Genomic DNA, 17,922 nt, shown 5'->3' with positions numbered 1-17,922 from the left:
CTGTGAAGGTGCATTGTTTGCGGCACAGAGACTGTCGGAGGAACGGATTGGTAGAAGAAAGATTGGGCAAGTGACTCAAGGCACAGCAGAATGATAAAACGATGTCTCACATCTCTACTCTCCGAGTCGATCAAGTTCCATGTTCCCTCGTTATAGAGTTTAGTTCTGTGGCGTACTCTTGCCTGCACATCATATCTTCGTCCCACCATTTCCCAAAGAGGCTGGCACAGGCGCAATTAGTCCATCAGCGGGTGGTACAGCCGCAGCCTTCAGGTCCTCATTTTCGCTCGTGCTTTCAGCTTCACCAGCCTGGATGGCCTGCTCTCTTCGAAGTACGACCGCATCAAGTTTGTTTGCGATTGAGGATGGTAGTACACCACTCAGACTTTTCAGGATCGAGGGCAGAACCTCATCTATCTTCCGTATTGTTGCGGCAAAGGTGCCCAAAGCCAGTACTGACATGCCGATAACGAATGCCCTTCGGTAGCGAGGAGAATCATCAGATCGGAAAATCTGCGCGCCGTAGATACCGGCCGTGTTGGCTCCCATGATGACCCTGAGAGTGCATCAGTGTTTTGTTCGAGCATGATAAGAAAACGTAATCAACCTACATGGCCATTGCGAGCGCACGCTCCTCGGAATCTGTGCAGGTGAGGGAGAGCCATGCAATATTCAGAGGGTGGGCAAAGGTCCCAAATGTTTGCGTGAAGACCACGCCAAAGTAACGAAGGCCTTGATTGCTAATCTCAGTGAATATGCGGTTGAAAATGTACGCCAATGTCGCCAGACTAAGTGTCAAGATGACAGTCTCGCCTCGTCGATTGCTAAGAAAGAGGTCAGTATCCCGCCGTCTGTGTCATTTKCTTGAATACTCACAAGCGATCGGAGACGAAGCTGAAGAAAAAAGAGACCGGTATCTGGGCGAAGAGGCCCACGGATGCAAGGGCGTTGGCGGAAAGATCAGCGAATCCAAAGCCTCTGACAAGCGATGGAGCATAGGTGTCGAAGCCACGCTGAGGTCCATTGTTGCAGAGCGTGATGAGAACATGGATCCAGACCCTCCAGTTGGAGAACTACATACGTCAGTGTGCTGCGCAAAAGTGTCAAATGTCCAACGTACAGCTTTCTTGAAAGCAGGAAGGCCGATTCGCTTCTTCTTTCTACCCTTTGCAGGGTCATCGAGAAGCACACGGCCTTGCAGAATGTGCACTTCGCGCTCCGTGAAAATGTGGATCCACGGCAGAAAGGCACTGCGAGGTTTCTTGAAGGAGTCGGGAAGGAGGAAACCTAGGATGAAGCCGCAGAAGATGGTGAAGCCTCCCATGAGGACAAATAGCCAGAACCACCCAGACTGCCCAGCGACACCACGCATGTGCAAGATACCATAGGCGAGGAGTTTTGCAGATGCTTGTCCAAACTGGTTGCCAAAGTAGAAGATCATCACGCGCTTGGCAGTCTCTTTGCGGGTGTACCATGTCGAAAGCGTCCAGAGACCCCCAGGAATGAAGCCAGACTCTGTGATACCGAGAAGGAGGCGGGTGGCGATAAAGGAACCGTAGTTGTTCATCCAAGCTTGGAATGTGCTCACCGTGMCGAAGAGGAATAGTTGTAGGGTGAGCCATTTTCCTGGACCGACCCGGTACAGAATCATATTAGAAGGGATTTCGAAAAGCACGATACCCAGAGAGAGCATTTGCTGGCCAACGTTGAACTCATTCTGGGTGATTCCAATGTCGTCGAGGAAGCCATCCGTAAGTGCGTTTGCGATGTTGCCGCGGTCCAGTTGCAAGCAGAAGAAGCCGAGAGTCAACAAGGGCATGATGATCAAGTCCAACTTCCGCTTTGCTTTCCTCTCTTCTTCCGGAGTCCAGTCTCTTCGCGAGTCAGTTCCATCCTCACTGCCATTGCTGTAGACATAGTCTCCAGCAGACTTCACGTCGAGGTCAGACATAACTTCGGAGACGTTGAGTAATGACCAAAAGGAGAAACAGAAACCAACGTCGAGGCAGCAGAGCAACTACATGTACGAACAGATGCCTTGGCAAGCTGCATGGCGTGCGTGTTATTTGCGAATCTTCTCTGCAAAGGCGACATCTGGATCAAAGAAGGCTTTGTAGTTCGGGGCAGCGCCCTAACTCGAGCATTGACAAGGGACTGTACAGCCTGGTCACTGGCCGGCGATAACGAAATCAAGCCTCCACGATGTTCTGGCTCGTGGAAGAGCGCAGGATATTGGGATCGTTGACGGAAACCAAGTCGAAGACGCAATAGTTTGCCGATGGAAGGCGTGTTGTGCGCCCTTGGCCATCTTGGTAGTGAGGTCGGTCTGCGATCGAGTAGGGATGTGCAAGTCGTTCCAAGTGCTTGGCTGGCATGGTGCGATATTGGGGACTGAGCACGCCATCTATTCGCCAAGAAGTGAATGTATGGGAATCCTGGGGAGTCCTACGGTCCATGTCGCGGATACCGACCGAGCAAACATGTTCATCAGATCTTCTTCATTTTCAAACGAGTCCAGGCCTTGGACAGAATGATGTGCGGTACGATGTCGCGATGAAGGCATGGCCGTGAAACCACATTCGTTATGGTGAAGTCTTTGTTTGGGCTGGGGTGGAAATCTCCAGCATGGATGTGTTGACCGGAGTTCAGTCCGCGGACAGTCAGCAATCCCGTCACGTTGAGGATCTTCAGGTTGTTCCTGCAAATCCTGTTGACGTCAGCAGCAACAAAATACTTGATGGACTTTCATCCGCTACTACAAGAGATAGATACTCGATGCTTGCGAGTTCTGGCACGACGCACGGCTTCATCGAGCAACGCAGATGTGTTGGCATGTAGGACTCTCTTGTTTCGAGGTTGCAATGCTTGCGTGCATGTTCCAACAGCTGAAGATTGATTGCCATTGTCTGGTCTCAAACTCGCAAGTGCCCCTGAGACAGCCCAGCAGGCCTTTCGCGCTGCGAACAGACACCGAGTTCCGGGGACATTGCAAGAATCGAGATGGCGTTCCACCCACACAAGGCAAGAATAGGAACAGCATCGGTCCCGGGTATCGTAGGTCATTCTGACAATGCATTCTACCGCCACGGAGGCCTCCTCAGCAACCAGGAAGCATGTCTTCTTTACAACACTAGGCGTAAGTGTTTCTCATTGATATCCCAGCTTTACGGCTGTTGCTGATGCTTTTACTATGCTTTTTCCCATAGCGGCACCCCGTCCGTCTACGTAGAGACTCCAACGTCTACCATAGAGCGGCCTTTCAAAACTGCGAGGGCATCTCTATATATATACCCGAGCTTACGCTAGGCTACTGGCATCCCCTGATCCATACACCGGCAAGCACAAGTGAGCCGGAACGAGAGCTCCTGAAGTCGAAGGAAGAGTGGACTGGTTCGTATGAAATTGCCGCTTTCCCAATCGATTGCGACAGCAAGTAATCCCCGGTGGAGTTTTGCTATGGTCTTTAATCATGCGAATTCTGAAGCCTCCTGCTTCTACTTTCTCGCTGCTTCTGCCACACGCCCTTTGTTTGGACAAGATTGCTCAGCAAACCCCCCGCATACTTGTAGACCTGAAGTCGTTACCGTTATGACCGCAGGTATCATACAAGCCAGCGATCACGTCTCGTTATGCCACCCAGAAGACGCAGGATGTCGGAGCAGTTCTACGAGGAAATGAAGACTCTACTTGATCAGAAGGACTCAATCAGACGTGAAGTTGAGACTCTCGAAGCTGAAGAAAAGCTACAGGAAATTCAACTCGCCAGACTCACGCAGGCCATTGAAGACCATGAAGTTGCGTCTCTCAGACAACAACCCAGGCTCGCCATACCTGTTGGAACGAAAGATGGACCGCTTACCAGTGACAAGCATGTTCCACTTTTCAGAATGTTCAGGGAGACCAGCATGGAGAAGGAGGAGGGTCACGATGCTGAAGATGAGTATCGCCAAGCTGCATATCTCAACCAACAATCGGAGCGTATCATGCCTATCAGGACGAACGCTCAACGGCCTGCCAGTGACAAGCATCTTCTACCTTTCAGAATGTTCAGAGAGACCGCCACAGAGAAGGGAGAAGATCACAATGCCAAAGTCGAAGATCACGAAGCTGCATATTTCGAACAACTATCGGAGCGTGTTATGCCTACCAGGACGAAAGATCAACGGCCTCCTAGTGACAAGCATCCTCCACTTTTCAGAACGTTCAGGGAGACTGCCACCAAGAAGGAGGAAGAGCACGATGCCAAAGATGATGATATCAAGAGGGACATGTCTGCCGAGGTCGATGAGGTGAAAGCAGAGGAAACGTTTTTCGAGGAGGCATTCATTAAAGATGAAGGTGAAAGTAAATCGCTCTGAAACTGCCGAACGGCGAGCTGCATGGGCTAGGGCTTAGTGTATTGGATTGTCACGGCTCGCCAAGGGAAAGTATTCTGGTCGTTTACCTCGATCTGCCGTACATATGGGGTCAGCGGAATTTACAGTGGAGCCTTTTGCGGTTGAGACATTTCGGGCGATTGAAAGGAATAAGGACACAAAGCCGCATCAAAGTGTCTTTAGAACATCGTCGAAGCGTACGATCGGCAGWACCACCGTCAATCTACTGATTGCAAGCGAATTCAGCCCTTTGTTTGTATGCCCAAGGATTCTCAGCAGTGAGGCTCAGGTTTTCTAGGCCTTAAGCCAAGGGATTTGTGCCATCAGTTCCAGCACCTGCATCTAAGATCAGCTCCGTGAGAACTTCAGCTCCTAGCGGCACTTCTCGGTCTCTCTGGATTTATCTGGACGCTTCATCTCTCGGAACGCCTGGACGTGGTGGGAAGTGTCGAGGTGGAGGGCCTCTCGGAACGCCTGGAGGTGGTGGAAGACCTGGAGGTGGTGGAAGACCTGGAGGTGGTGGATATTCTGGAGGTGGTGGAATGCCTCGAGGATGTGGAAAGCCTGGAGGTCGTGGAAGGCCTCGAGGTGGAGGGCTTCTCGGGGGCAGCCTCTCTGCTGCAAGCCTCTCCTCACGCTGACGTTGAGCTATCAGCTCAAAGATATGCAAGATCCTCTGTTCTGCCACCTCGCTGTCTTCGTCGTCGTCGTCGTCGTCGACTTCGTCGTAGTCGTCGTCGTCATCATCATCATCGTCGTCGTATTCTGCCTCGTACAACCGCTGTCGCGCATCCTCGATCAGGTATCGTGCCACGGGGATAATACGCAGAGAGTTGCCGTCGTTGATGACGAAGTGCAAGTTTGGATCATCGTCTTCTTCTTCTTCCTCCGAATGGTTGCTCAACTCGTCTCCTTGGCCTAGGTCGAGAGGACCACGACCGTAGCCTTCTGCGAACCACATCTCTTGTTCTAATTCTGCTTCATCGTCGTGATTGTCAGAGTCACTGTCTGGTCCGCCATCATGGCCGAAGGGGTTGTCTGGTGTTACTATTGGCGGACGAGGTTGGCCTCGACGTCGTCGCGCTCTTGTGCGATTTTGGGGATGGTTGGCTCTTCTTGCGATATTCGACTCAATACTATCCGACAATTYAGCTTTTTGCAAGATCGCAAGTTAACACAGGGGACACATACGAACGAACCGTCTGACGGCGGACCACTGCTCTGCGCCCAGGGACCTGAAGTCGTGGCATGGTTGCGATGTTTGTTGAAATTGTTGGCTGTTTGCGACTTTGTGAGCGACGTTTTTAAGGACCTACAGCCTGCGGAGCCTTTACCTCCCAAAGGAAATTGTGAATGAAACAAGTCTCACCCCGCGGTCTTCACATAGTATCGAAGGTATCACCTCGTCACAGACAACGAGACGGTGTTGAATCGTGGCTGTGCATAGACACTCTTTGACTCTACTGGAGTGGTCCTCTGAGACTCACTTGAATGTCTCGCCCAGTGGAACGTTCACCACGAGATATCGGACGAGTTAAGTTACACTGCTGAGCTTGTTCTCCCTCAATATCACCAAGACTGACAGCGGTATTTACGGCTGCAGCGCGGGAGCAGATCCCATCGATCCTTGCAACATACGTGTCGAGCAAAACGCGATCAACTTGACCTCGCAGAACTTGTTGAACTTTGGCGGTGCCCAGAAGAGTTGCCGGCCAATACGGGATGCTGGAGCCATGAAGCCTTTCCAGACAGGCTGCTCGCGGGGAGGATCGACTTTCTGATGGATCGGTATCTCCCTTCAACGGGGCATCGATTGCTTCAAGTATTCCAGTACGGCGCATTGATAAATCGTCCAAGACCACCAGCAAGCATACCTGCGAGCATTTACCGGCGACCAGCTTGCTTTCTCACGTATACCAACGCACGACACCTTGAAAGAGACGCCGCCGCCATCCGATATACTCGTACAGTCCTCCACGCTCGTGAGGCTAACAAGGTTGACAAGACTCGCTCGCTATTGCAACTGGTCATGACGATCGTCTTCCCGATAGTTGCCAGATTTGCATCCTCTGGCGAAAGGTATCGCCCGCTTGAGACCCGCAACGCTCCACTGCTTGCATGGTGTTGGGGGATGAGCTGCGAAATGGAATCGCGAGCTGAGCGGTGGTAGAGTGCGTGCGTGTTGATGTTGTAGTGACCAAGGAAAGAAGCGRGTGAGATCAATTGTATCCGCATCTGGGTCCAACTTTCCTCCGGAGGATTGGGACCTTCAATTGCGGCGCGGCACATTCCATCCACAGCAGCCTGCTCACCTATCACGGTCTTCACCAACTCGCGGACGGCCTATAAACGTAGACGCAGACTGGCCAGTCACCTGAAGGTGTTCACCGACCGTCACCTCTTGAACAACATCAAAAACCGTTCAAGGACCGAGAACGCCACACTCGAAGCTGCCGCATGTGAAACGCTCGCTGTTGCTGAAGCCGAACGATTCGATCATGAAGGCCGAATTTCGCGAACATTGGCGTTGAGTTCGTTCGACCAATGGGAGGCGAGTTTGCTGTCAACAAGGTGAAATCGCATTGTTGCATTGCATCGCATCGCAATCGCGAAGGCTGACGGCTTTATCAACTGCAGCCAGCTTTGCTTGAAGGTTCTTCGCGAATCTGTCTCTTGTCTCGCCAATGCCCCCATTTCCTTGCATGTTGTTGCCAGCATGCTTTCCCCGCCTCGTCCTTCCTTGCCCTCTGCTCATCAAGATCCGATCGAGTCAACGGGGAACATTGCATCAAATTTCAGACTCCTGCGAGCACGAAAAGCACCGTCCAGATCCAGTTACTCGCCTACCTACCAGCTACTCCTCGAAGATGCCCCTCAGGATGCGTCGTAGCTCATGCGATGGATGTCAAGCGTACAACATGTCCATGTCCCTGGCAACGTTTCGCATTGTCAACGCAGCAGCARGCCAGCAATGCCGTCGCGAACCCACGTACTGGAGTGGCCACAGGAGCTCTGACGACTCGTCGAGGCGCTTTCGTGCCAGCGATATCGCTAGTGATGCCTCCAAGCACTGGACAGCAAGACGCAACCTGCGATGCCCATCTCTCGGCCCCGCACACCTCTACTCACGTCCGAGCCCACCTCGCCTCTGCCCCATGATACATACTCAAGAAGGAGAGGTTGCCACTCCCGGGGCTCATCTCACCCGCAGCCACCCAACACCTCACCATCTATCTCATCAATAAGATCAAGGTTGAAATCCTTGTTCGTTCCCCTTCCCATCTCCGCACTTTTCGCTCAGCCATGCAAGGTCTTCAATTGTACTTGTTCGTGCATTCTCAGAATGGCTGGCATTCCTTTCTTCTCTTTCGCGCGATGTAGTGGGAACGCAATAATTCCTCTCCCTTTTTCCGCTTATTCTCTCTTTATACCCCAAGATATTTGATGATCGGAACTCGCAGGATTCTGGCTCTGACTGTTGGAACACTGATATAAAACACCACTGCTACACCTGAGATCATTGCTTCCAGACTGGCAGGCGTCACATAAAAGCCCGCGTGGTCTTGAGAAAGCCTCTCACGAATGATACGGCTCTCGCCGTGGCGAACGGCCTGTATCGTCGTCCTCGTCTTCTAGCCTCTCATTGCGGCTTTGCATCCGAGGGAAACTCCGCTCTACAAGAACACGAGTGTTGTCCTGTTTCGACAGCCAAAGCGTACTTCCATATGACATCAGGAGATGCTTCGACCGCCATGATGGTGAATACTTCCGGCCTTCTCGTGTCTGGAGGTATTCACTGGGGTATGTTTCGTATGAAATGGATCTAGACGCTCTCCACATGCAGGTATTAGCCTGGAAATGGTCATAGCAACTTACAAAAGTCACTCTGAATCTTCGAGTGAATATTGGAATTGGTACGCCGAACAACCCTTTGCAAAACGAACTCCAATACTTAAACCTCGAACCTCAACATCAATCGCTTCTTGTTCCATACCACAACAACATCGCTCTTCCACCACTTCCACCAGCTGAGGATCTCTACCACAGCCATCTGCAACGTCAGACAACATCATTCTGACAGCGATCATCTTCCTCATCCGTCTACTTCCACCTAGCAGACAAACCACCTCTCTTTCCCGCGCAGCAACAACGCAAACCAACATACCAGATTTGATCCGCGCGCCTCAAGCATCTCACCCAATACTCGCCGAGCTCAACTCGCTCCACCCGACCGAGGATCGACTTCATCATCGACCTATCGCCATGTCTCCTCTCCACGTCTCCTTTCCCGGCAGCAAGTCTCGCCGCGATCGTCAAGCACAGCGCTCTACAATGGACAGAATGGTTGCGAACCACCCTTCCATGCAAGGCGAGAGTGCTCGAGGGCGCCAGCCAACTCGTCGAGGTGATTCTCCCGTTCCCCCAAGCTACCCGTCCCTCCCAAGCTACGGCATCTCTGGATATGGTCCTACTGGCTATACTGGCAGTCCTCGTCAGCATCCAGAGTCGAGTCGGCTGGCGTCTCCAACTCGTCGAGGTAGAGAGCAACAGTTCTCTGGCGCGCGCGACCCTCGATACCAGGAACAGCGTCCCCGTGGAGGGCGTGATGGAACTGCCCTCGATGGACTCGGCTACCGCACTTACTCGCCTCAACCCGCGACCATGCGGAGACGCTTCAAGTCTCCAGACCACTGCGCCACAACTGATCAGAGTACATCATCGAAGACTCCGATTTGGCAACGCGGTCGATCCCCTCCGCCCAAGCGTTACGCTCCCCGCTCCACGACATCTGGAAACCTGAGCTTCAACTCGAAAGATCGATCCCCTTCTCGCCGATCTACCATGTCAGCTCTCGACATCGGTCCCCCAGCCCGTACCTCTAGCTCGACCGATTTCTCGGTTCCTTCTGCCAAATCCTACCACTCCTCTACACACGGCAACAAGAYCTTCGCAACCCGCTCCTTCGGCCAGTCGACCGTGCGCGACAGCTCGGCATCCCGCAACGCACTCTGCCGCGTTCAGAAATCCGAGTACGAACCTGCACGCGAGTCGCCGCGCGAGGCAATCGCTCGTGCTCAGATGAAGAAGGCTCGAGAATCGGGCAATGCGCGGGAGCCTGAGCGCAACATTCCGAGGCAGAGTGAGCGTGGTCGCAATGCAGAGCCCTCGTATCTCAACGCCGATGGATTCCCGAGTTGGTACGAGCGACATTTACGTCATGCGAGGCCGAGCCAGGCGCAGCGCGACCACGATGGGCGGACGCAGAGAGTTGAGCAGCAGGGGTTTCGGAACTGGTATTGGGGAAAGAAGGACTGATGCATGATTGGCGAGAGGAAGGGGCGAGCAGAATGAGTAGGTTGGGACGGAATGGAGAAGGGGAGATCGCTCCGAGAGAAGGAGATTGAACGGAGAAGGATTGTTTAGCAGGAGTCTTCAAGATTCCGCAGTTTGTGCTTCTTGCTTTCCGGGATTCTGCGGTTCGAGGGCTTGTGCTATGTACTTTTGCGACAACATCGATGGGTCGTAGTACAACGATGAAACACAGCGGATGCACAGGGGGCCAACATACGAATGAATGAAGAAAAAGGGAAGGAGGAGGCAGTGGCCGGCATCTGGAAAGAACATCAACTAGGCAGCACAGCATAATTTACAGCACTGCAAATCTTCAATTTCCGGTCCGCGAACTCCAAGTCGTCCAGCTCCTCAAGGCAGTGCGGAGAACTAATCCAGTAAACAAGTCTTATTGTATCAGTTATATAAGGATATCATTGTAGTCGTCGAAGCGGCCAGATCGGGCTCCACTGTCTCGTAGGTGGGCTTCTGCACAAGTGCTTTTGGGGCGCGACAGAAGCCGACGCCTGCTGTACTGCCCTAAAGTGTCCCAGAGCCGGCCGCGACGCTTCGAAGCATCATGGGAAGCCACGCAATTCATCAAAATGCGCACGGCAGAGCGGTTGTGCGGAGTGCCACTTTCAGCCTCGATCACAGAGTTGGCCATTTGCCACCTGTTTGGCCTCGATGCGATCCCAGACATGCCCATGCTGGGGCGTTGACACCCACTCGAACGCGGTCGAGGGCGCCATCGACATCGACATTGTAAGCCAGTAAGATTTCCCTGCGGACGGCCGCATCTTGCTCGCGCGAGAGAGAGCAGATCGCCGCGAAAAGAGATGCTGGATTCCGAGTGGCCGGCCCCGCAAGATTCGCTTCTGTCGTGCTCACTTGAAGCTGCACGCCTGTGATGATCGAGCTGCAGGGCTGGTGACAACCATCAGGGTAGCTCCCGACCATGTCCCTGGCTTTCACAAGAGCAGACCTCATGTGCCATCCTCGCTGGTGTTTATCATCCGTTCCGGCTCTAGTCACTGACAGCCTGCCATCACATCCGTTGACCCCACGCACTGCGTTGTTGAAGTGAAATTCTCTTTGTCTCATCATCTACTCAAACAACAGCTGGCTCACCTTCCGGTACCTTCTCCCCGAAAGCGTGGAACTGCACAAAGATGATGGCATCTTCGACCATGGTTCCCAGACTCCCGATCAACCACGGCAAGTTGGTCAGGATGTAGCTTTTCTCCAGAGAGTGGAACAGAATCCCGGCCCCGTAACTCGCATTTCCCAACAAACTCAGCAAGAAGAAGAGCAAGCTCAAGCCATCACAGCTCCGCTCCTTCTGATTCTTGATGATTTGTGGAATGCGGGCGCCGAGATAGCAGACCGCAGAAGCATATCCGAGCACTTCAGCACCGATTGGGGTCGCTTCCCCACTGCCGCCCTCTCCGCTGACCGCAGTCGGGCGCCACGCGCCCGACTTCCACGCCACCGCCCAACCGGCGGCACCTGCGATCATGATCATGATTATGGAGACGGTGTTTCGCAACGCGCCGGCGCGGGGTGTGGGCTGGGCGACGACGGGCACGTGCGAGGACAAGTCGTTGGTGGAAGTGCGATGGAGGGCGGAGCTACGGCGGCGAGAGCCGGGAAGGCCCATGTTCTCGTCGGTGACATCGGTGAGGCGGCGATGGCGGTCCTGCGTTGGGGATTTGGGCGCCTCGTTGGAGAGGAGCGGGGCACGCTCGTTCGGGGCGACGGCGGAAGAGGGCTCCGTCTGGGCGGATGGAGACAGTTTGCCGTTCTTGACGCTGCGGTAGTACAGACACTGGGCGATCAGGATTGTGTCGAGAATGCAGAAGTAAATGGCCAGGGCGATGACCGTGGGCACGAGACCGGCCCACAGAGCTCCCGCCAGGTTCGTCACATCTCCAATCGCCCAGATGAAGAGGAATGTGAGGGAGATGCCATCGGCATGGCCCTGCTGGTAGTTTTCATACAGTTGAGGTACGAGCAGGAAGAGCCATGCCGCCTGTAGGTGGTCCTTCGTGTCAGTGGTYGGCTGGCAACGCGGCTCGGCCTGTGCTCACCAACGAAATGGAGCCTCCGATGCCAGAGAGCGCCTCGTTCCACGTCAGAGCTATGGGGTGCATGCTGGAGGAGAGGAGATGGATTATGTTATAAGGGGGGGAAGAGGGTGGTACGGTAGTATAAGGTAGGTATGTAGGTATCTTCAATGCCTCAAGCCTGCGGTGTGACGCACGAAATCTCAGCAGCAAAAGAAATATAGAATCCTGCCCGTAGGGTTATCGGGCCGTCGAGAGGTCGAGGTCGCGGGTGTGGATTGGGATTGGGATCTCGCCGGGAAACACTTGCCGATCGCCGTCTGTCGCCGGTGGCCAATCACCGTGCGTGGGATGTAATGCTCCACGTGATCGACAGACACCTCGCATATGTCCGTTGCTTCACGCGTTCGACTCCGGACGAATCGAGGGGACATTTCTCAAATATCTCCTGCTACCTTACCACCACACTCCACAGCACCAGGAACAACGGCGAGCGGATCGATATCCAGAACGCCGGGTAGCTGCAGCCAACGCGAGGTGTGAACCTGAAAGGACATGCGAGCCGCCTTTCCCTTCCCCAGCCGTATGTGAATTCCAACATCCGACTCGCGTTGAGCATCTTCTATCGCTCATCAAAATGCCCTGGATTTGGATTCAACGGAGCTTTTGCTCCATCGCCGCCTGGTCTTGAGTACCGTAGATATGATGGAATTGACGGAAATTGCACACACAATGATTGGCCGCTGTCCACTTCATCACTCGAAACAGGCAGGAAGAACRAACAGACTGCAGTACCAGGACTACATACCTACAACCACCCATCGTTGCTCCTGCATCTACGTACACTGCCAGATCAGTCAATTTGGACGACGTGCCCAGGCCATTGAGGTCGGGGAGGACAATAAGCCTGGATGAGCATGTTCAGCTCGTGGCTGTAGCGGATGGAGAGCACCTCATACTTCGTCTTGTCGCCGTTGCTGGGGTTTGCCACACACATTCTCTGCCACCCCTGATGCAGGAACTCGGTCTTGTTGCACGGACACCAGCTGATGATGAACTTGACGTTGTCGTCGCTGAGGCCGCCGGGTGTCCATGTATGTTCATGCGCATACACAACTCCAGGCGGAGGATGGAATTTGTTGTACGGAGGTATCCTGTAGCCTTTGATTGCATCGACACATCTGTCTCGGGGATTTCTCGAGCACTCCATGTGACTGGAAGCATCAACTCCGGGGCTCCTCTCGGCCTGAGATCGATCAGATAGGGCTGTTAGCTCAACCTTGAACGTCTCAACAGGGTTGGCAGGATTTTCCTCATGCACACTAGAATCTGCAGCTGGCCCACGAGTTGTCCTCCGAGTCCTCTTCGAACGCTCTGCTCCGTTGCCATCGTTGGGAGCAACTGGTCGCTTGGAGAGCTGCCGCTCTGAAAGACCATGGGCCGGTCGTGTACTTGGTCCCGCGACATCCCAGTCGCCAAATCTCCCATCGGTGCGCTGGACAGCTTGTCCACTCGCATTTCTCGGCCCTTGCACATCAGCATCGGGATCTGATGGAACATCCGGCTCGACTCGCAAATCTCCAGAGTCGGATTGCTCGATGCTAGACTCAGCAGCGTTTGCCTCTTGGTTCAAAAGGAGACTCGACTCATCTCGTGGGGTTCCAAGTTGTTGGGAGTGCTCAAGGCCGGCGTCGGTGGCACTTGGAGTGAAGATGCTTTGCTCGTCATCTTGACGAGTGCTGCCGTTAGAAGCGCCTCTTGGTGTTGATTCGCCGGAAGGTCGCAGCGTGGAAGAGTTTTGTTCTCCTCCTGGACCTGTGTCGCTTGAAGCGTCGCTCTCGTCCTGTCGACGCCTGAAGTACCTGGATTGTCTTCCTTCTGCCCGTCTGTTACGCACAAGCGATGAATGCTCGCTGTGAGGCGTGACGCCGTCCTCATTCTGGTCCTCGTCCGGCATCACGGAGCTTCGAGCACCAACGCTGTGGTCTTGCTCATCTCCCGAAGATGCAGCGGTCTCGACAGTTCCAGCATCAGGTAACTGGATAGCACGAGCATCATCCTTCCACCCCAATAGACCTGCAATCGTCAACAAAAGAATGGCGGGTGGGAAGCGGGTGACATACCTAGGCGACATGTGCATTCAATGGCATATCTACCGCCGGCGTAGACGCAGTTCACGCATGCATCGGCAAAGACACCTGGCCAGAACACGCAAAGAGCGAAAAGAAGCTCCTCGCGCGGCCTTGTCGCRCAGTGGTTGCAGCGCACGCGCAGGGCTAGTCCCACGACATACACTGGCAAGACTCGCCATTTCTTGCGGCCAAGCTTCAAAGTACTGTTCATCCTCACATATTCTGGATTGAATTTCAGCCGTTGGCGTACCGGCATGCACAGAAGAGATGCAATGGCTGGAGAGGCTAGTTTCCTGCCCTCCGACAATTCGTGTTTGCAGTGCTGAAGGAATGATGCGGTATAATMGATGTGTACCTCGATCTCAAAATCGTCGTCTTCGATCAGATTGTTGCCGTCGTCAGTTTCCGGCTCCGACTCCGGATCCCAACAGCTTTTCAAAAATATTGGCCAGTTCTGCAGGTCTGGCTTGGCTCCCGATGTGATCAGTCCGAGAGGCAATGGGTTTCGCCTGGTGAATTCCACAACGGCCGTCCATGCAGAAGGAAGTTGCCACATCGTGAGCCAGGTGTCTGCCCACTCCACAATGATTTCTGGCTCTCCATTTCCTGGGTTTGGTGTCGTCTCGTCGTGGCGAACGATCGCCCATTGATCATCGCCGTCCCTGACCCGCAGCGTGCCCCGTCGAAGGCTGACGGCGAAATCTGCTGTCGGGTGCCTAGTCCGCGCCCACTTGATTAGGTACTGGTCGACTCCTCTGTACTCATCATCCTCCCTTTCACGAATCTGGATTATCGTCCAATCTCGTGGAGCAAGTCCTATATCTTCGTCCTCGGCCAGAGTTCTGGTGTCATCAGACTCATCCGCAGACGCATCACCCTCTGTACTCCGGGAGCTCTGCGTGGGCGCTACGGACGAGCCAGAAGTAACGGATTCGTCTGCCGGCATGGATCTTTCCGTATGCCCTACCGAAAACTACCGAAAACAACTGTCAGTCTCGCATATTAGATGACGCAAGGATGGCCGGGAATAATGGCCGTGAAAGATCGCTCGTACCCTTTGGCAGCTTCCGCGTTCTTGAAAAGCTTCTCACAGCTCATGTGAGCTATGACAGAGCATCATCGCTGGAATCAGGAAATCTGAAGGCTTGGGAAGTATTGCTATCATGAAGAAAATGAAGGCCCAAGGAGCGGTTTCAATGCCAGCTCCGATTCCATGAACATARTTTAAGTCAAAAGCCTGAAAGCCGCATGTTCTGGAGCACTTCACCTTTCCCCTTCTCCCATTCTCGACGCAGCCGGGATTCATAATGTTGAGGATGCGACGTGGTGCAACCAATTTGCAGAAAGTGACAGGTCAGGCATTCCGTTGTACTCCGTACCTTGTGCCATCACAGCTTACAGTATGCTGCAGGCGCTGATACTTTCACCAGGGGAGAAAAGCCAATGGGAAAATCTTCCGCAATGCCTGCAAGATCTAGCGAGGTCATGGGTATATGAGTTAGCGTCGCTTTCGCTTCGGCATTTCAGTTCAAATCCGGAGATCTGATCAGCGAACCCCTGTTCATACCCATGCCTCCAACTCGATCGGCAAACTCCACTTTGTATGTTATGTTGTACCTGATTGACATGGCTGGGCTGGATCACTTTTCCGAATCCTGCAGACTCTGCGGTATCGGCCATACATTGTACATTCGTGTCGACGTTGGAGTGATTTATTGATACCTGTCTGCCAGCTCTCCTCCCAGAGGGAAACGATCGCCATGCGTCCGCTACCGAGGCGAACGACGCCGTTCAAGAGACGTTCCATCTCACCAGAGACGGAAGCAGAACGGGAGGCAAAGCGACTCCACATTGAGAGTCATCGTTTTGACGAGCCCGAGTTCCAAGCGATTGTGAAGGAAGAAGAGCCATCGGACGAAATCATTTATGATGCTCCATTCGCAAATGCACAGGCTCGACGCTCCAGCAGGCAGAAGCAAGCAATTGATGGTCATGCCTCTGATCTGGAAATGTCATTCCAGGTGCTGGCAAACTTGTATTATGCTCATCTTGATGAAAGTAATCTGGTTCAAGGGGCGTTCGTCACCGTTCGGGACCGACGAAGGGAGCTCATCTGTGACACCTCTTCATCCACAGCCCGCAAGACGAAAATTGAACAATGGCTAGCAGAATCGTTCCGGTCACTGAACTTACCGGAGCACAATCTGGAAATGATAGGTTCCGCGCTGCGAAAAGCAGAGCTCTCTCACATAATCCCTCAGTGGATGGCAAAATTTGGCGCCAACGAGTTCCGTGCTGCTGTACAATTGTTGCAAGACGTGGACGCCAGTGGCGAGCACGGCGTGGCAGATGTCGTTCAACTACTTCGGGAACAGAAAGAATCTGCAAAGTCGGCAGAACCAATGGTGCTACCTTCGCCAAGGTCGATCACCCCAAGCAGGACTCCTGAAGCTACGAAAACTCCCAAGTCCGGCAAAACCGTCGCCAGGTTGAAGTCTAGAGCCAAAGTCGACCCTGGAAAAGTGCAGCAAACTCAATGTGGTCAATCTGCAAATGCAGACGCAAGCTCCAAGGACAGAAGAACCACAGACCAGCAGCTTGAAGGGAATCGCGGCGTGGCTGCAACTCGTGGCAAGAGCATGCCTCCCACTCTGCATGCAAAACGCCGAGTTGGCCAACAGGATGCTCCCCAGACAACACATTCGTCAAGTCCCTTTCTTGATGAGTATCGGAGAAACGGCGATCTCCTCAAACGCAAGTCTTCTTCTGGTGGCTCTGTGGTGAAACGCAAACCTGGACCTGACTCCACGACGAACGAGCCATCTCCTGTTCGGCAGTCGCCCTTGAAGCCTACTTCTTCTCCAATCGCAATGGTGCGTTACGTCCGGCCTGACAATTACAACCTATTGGTCTTCTTCATCGGTCCGAGGATGAATACCGTGTCGTCCAAGGCGATTAGCGGTGCGTGTTGGGATGCTTTCAGTAAAGCGCCTCTTCAGACCCATCGTTGGAGTGAAGGCATCTGGTTCGTGCGGATCAACGACGTGCAAGATGTATTCACCGATCTATGGACTGTCAATGGCGACCAATTCACGGCCACACCCACCAATTCGGACCCTCACAACCTCTTTGTAGCGACTTACATTGGCACCCAGATCGACGGCGATGTTCTGCAGAGGGTGGTTGAGGATGCAGTCGCCGAATGCCATCCTGTGCGGTCTGGGGGAAGGATTGTTCTGTACMGAACTCCTTATGTGCAGGATAAGAGGCAGATTGTCTTCCTGCACCTCGCCAAGTCACCTGAGAAGTTCTTGCTGCAAGCCGTCGTGCCTGATGTTTCTGGGAAAAGTCGAAGTCTCATGTTCAAGCCGGCGATCAAGGATTGTCAAGCTCCGTGCTTTTATTGCGATCAGATGCATGATGAGATCGTTTGTCCCGGTGCTGACCAACTGTCTCGGTTTTCGGTGCCTTCGGCAAAGAAGCGGTAGTGTATGTTGTTGACGATAGTTGGCTTCGTGCGGCGGGGGATTCCCCGCGCAGATTGGTAGTAAATGATCCATGGAAGTGTTGCAATCTGCATGTATTTCCCACGTCTACATCTATGCTCAGGTTCCGACAAAAGCTGTCGTTTGTTTGATGTCGAGATCGCCAGGAATTGCGCGAGCTGTCGTGGGAAGAAGATGGGGATGGTTAAGGTACACGTCAGAACAAGCATGGTGCTCGACGTTCTTTCCATGAACCATCAGAATCCTGGCTCAACCTACCTACAAGATGTCCTTGATCACATCGTGAAGAGCTCTCCTTTATGAATAATTCCAAGCACTTACATAGCGCCGACGGGAGCCTCAATTGTAGGCCGCGAGAAAAGAATCTTCATGCTACCCCAACCCTAACCCTAATTGCCTTTTGAATGGCACCTCAGAGTCCGATACGGCTTGGCTTGAGAGCACGAGATTGAATAGAGCTTACCGTTGAAGGACCCTTAGGGCGCGGATGTATATCGTAGAGTTCGATGAA

At 53.4% G+C, this 17,922-nt stretch overlaps 7 protein-coding genes; 3 read left to right on the top strand and 4 right to left on the bottom strand.

Moving 5' to 3' along the window:
- Positions 1–189: 189 nt before the first annotated feature.
- RCC_08660 (related to nicotinamide mononucleotide permease) lies at positions 190–1,951 on the bottom strand (the record flags this gene model as incomplete). XM_023773908.1 has 4 exons in its annotated part: positions 190–556; positions 612–824; positions 877–1,073; positions 1,121–1,951. The coding sequence occupies 4 exons, from the start codon at positions 1,949–1,951 to the stop codon at positions 190–192; spliced, it is 1,608 nt and encodes a 535-aa protein (XP_023629676.1).
- A 1,678-nt stretch (positions 1,952–3,629) lies between these two features.
- Positions 3,630–4,358, top strand: RCC_08659 (uncharacterized protein; the record flags this gene model as incomplete). The annotated part of the gene is made up of 1 exon (XM_023773907.1): positions 3,630–4,358. One exon carries the CDS (start codon positions 3,630–3,632, stop codon positions 4,356–4,358), a length of 729 nt encoding a protein of 242 aa, XP_023629675.1.
- Positions 4,359–4,776: 418 nt separating this feature from the next.
- RCC_08658 (uncharacterized protein) lies at positions 4,777–5,626 on the bottom strand (the record flags this gene model as incomplete). XM_023773906.1 has 2 exons in its annotated part: positions 4,777–5,512; positions 5,568–5,626. The coding sequence occupies 2 exons, from the start codon at positions 5,624–5,626 to the stop codon at positions 4,777–4,779; spliced, it is 795 nt and encodes a 264-aa protein (XP_023629674.1).
- A 3,013-nt stretch (positions 5,627–8,639) lies between these two features.
- RCC_08657 (uncharacterized protein) lies at positions 8,640–9,692 on the top strand (the record flags this gene model as incomplete). Its single annotated transcript, XM_023773905.1, has 1 exon — positions 8,640–9,692. The coding sequence occupies one exon, from the start codon at positions 8,640–8,642 to the stop codon at positions 9,690–9,692; it is 1,053 nt and encodes a 350-aa protein (XP_023629673.1).
- A 1,126-nt stretch (positions 9,693–10,818) lies between these two features.
- RCC_08656 (related to vacuolar membrane PQ loop repeat protein) lies at positions 10,819–11,860 on the bottom strand (the record flags this gene model as incomplete). XM_023773904.1 has 2 exons in its annotated part: positions 10,819–11,739; positions 11,798–11,860. The coding sequence occupies 2 exons, from the start codon at positions 11,858–11,860 to the stop codon at positions 10,819–10,821; spliced, it is 984 nt and encodes a 327-aa protein (XP_023629672.1).
- A 766-nt stretch (positions 11,861–12,626) lies between these two features.
- On the bottom strand, positions 12,627–14,851 carry RCC_08655 (uncharacterized protein; the record flags this gene model as incomplete). XM_023773903.1 has 2 exons in its annotated part: positions 12,627–13,849; positions 13,897–14,851. The coding sequence occupies 2 exons, from the start codon at positions 14,849–14,851 to the stop codon at positions 12,627–12,629; spliced, it is 2,178 nt and encodes a 725-aa protein (XP_023629671.1).
- An 814-nt stretch (positions 14,852–15,665) lies between these two features.
- On the top strand, positions 15,666–17,393 carry RCC_12191 (uncharacterized protein; the record flags this gene model as incomplete). Its single annotated transcript, XM_023773902.1, has 1 exon — positions 15,666–17,393. The coding sequence occupies one exon, from the start codon at positions 15,666–15,668 to the stop codon at positions 17,391–17,393; it is 1,728 nt and encodes a 575-aa protein (XP_023629670.1).
- Between the last annotated feature and the right edge of the window lie 529 nt (positions 17,394–17,922).

The sequence above is a fragment of the Ramularia collo-cygni genome (genome assembly GCF_900074925.1).
Source record: "Ramularia collo-cygni strain URUG2 genome assembly, contig: RCC_scaffold15, whole genome shotgun sequence".
Classification (NCBI taxonomy): domain Eukaryota; kingdom Fungi; phylum Ascomycota; class Dothideomycetes; order Mycosphaerellales; family Mycosphaerellaceae; genus Ramularia; species Ramularia collo-cygni.
The sequence above is the reverse complement of the archived record's forward strand: the minus strand, read 5'-3'. Positions and strand labels throughout refer to the sequence as shown.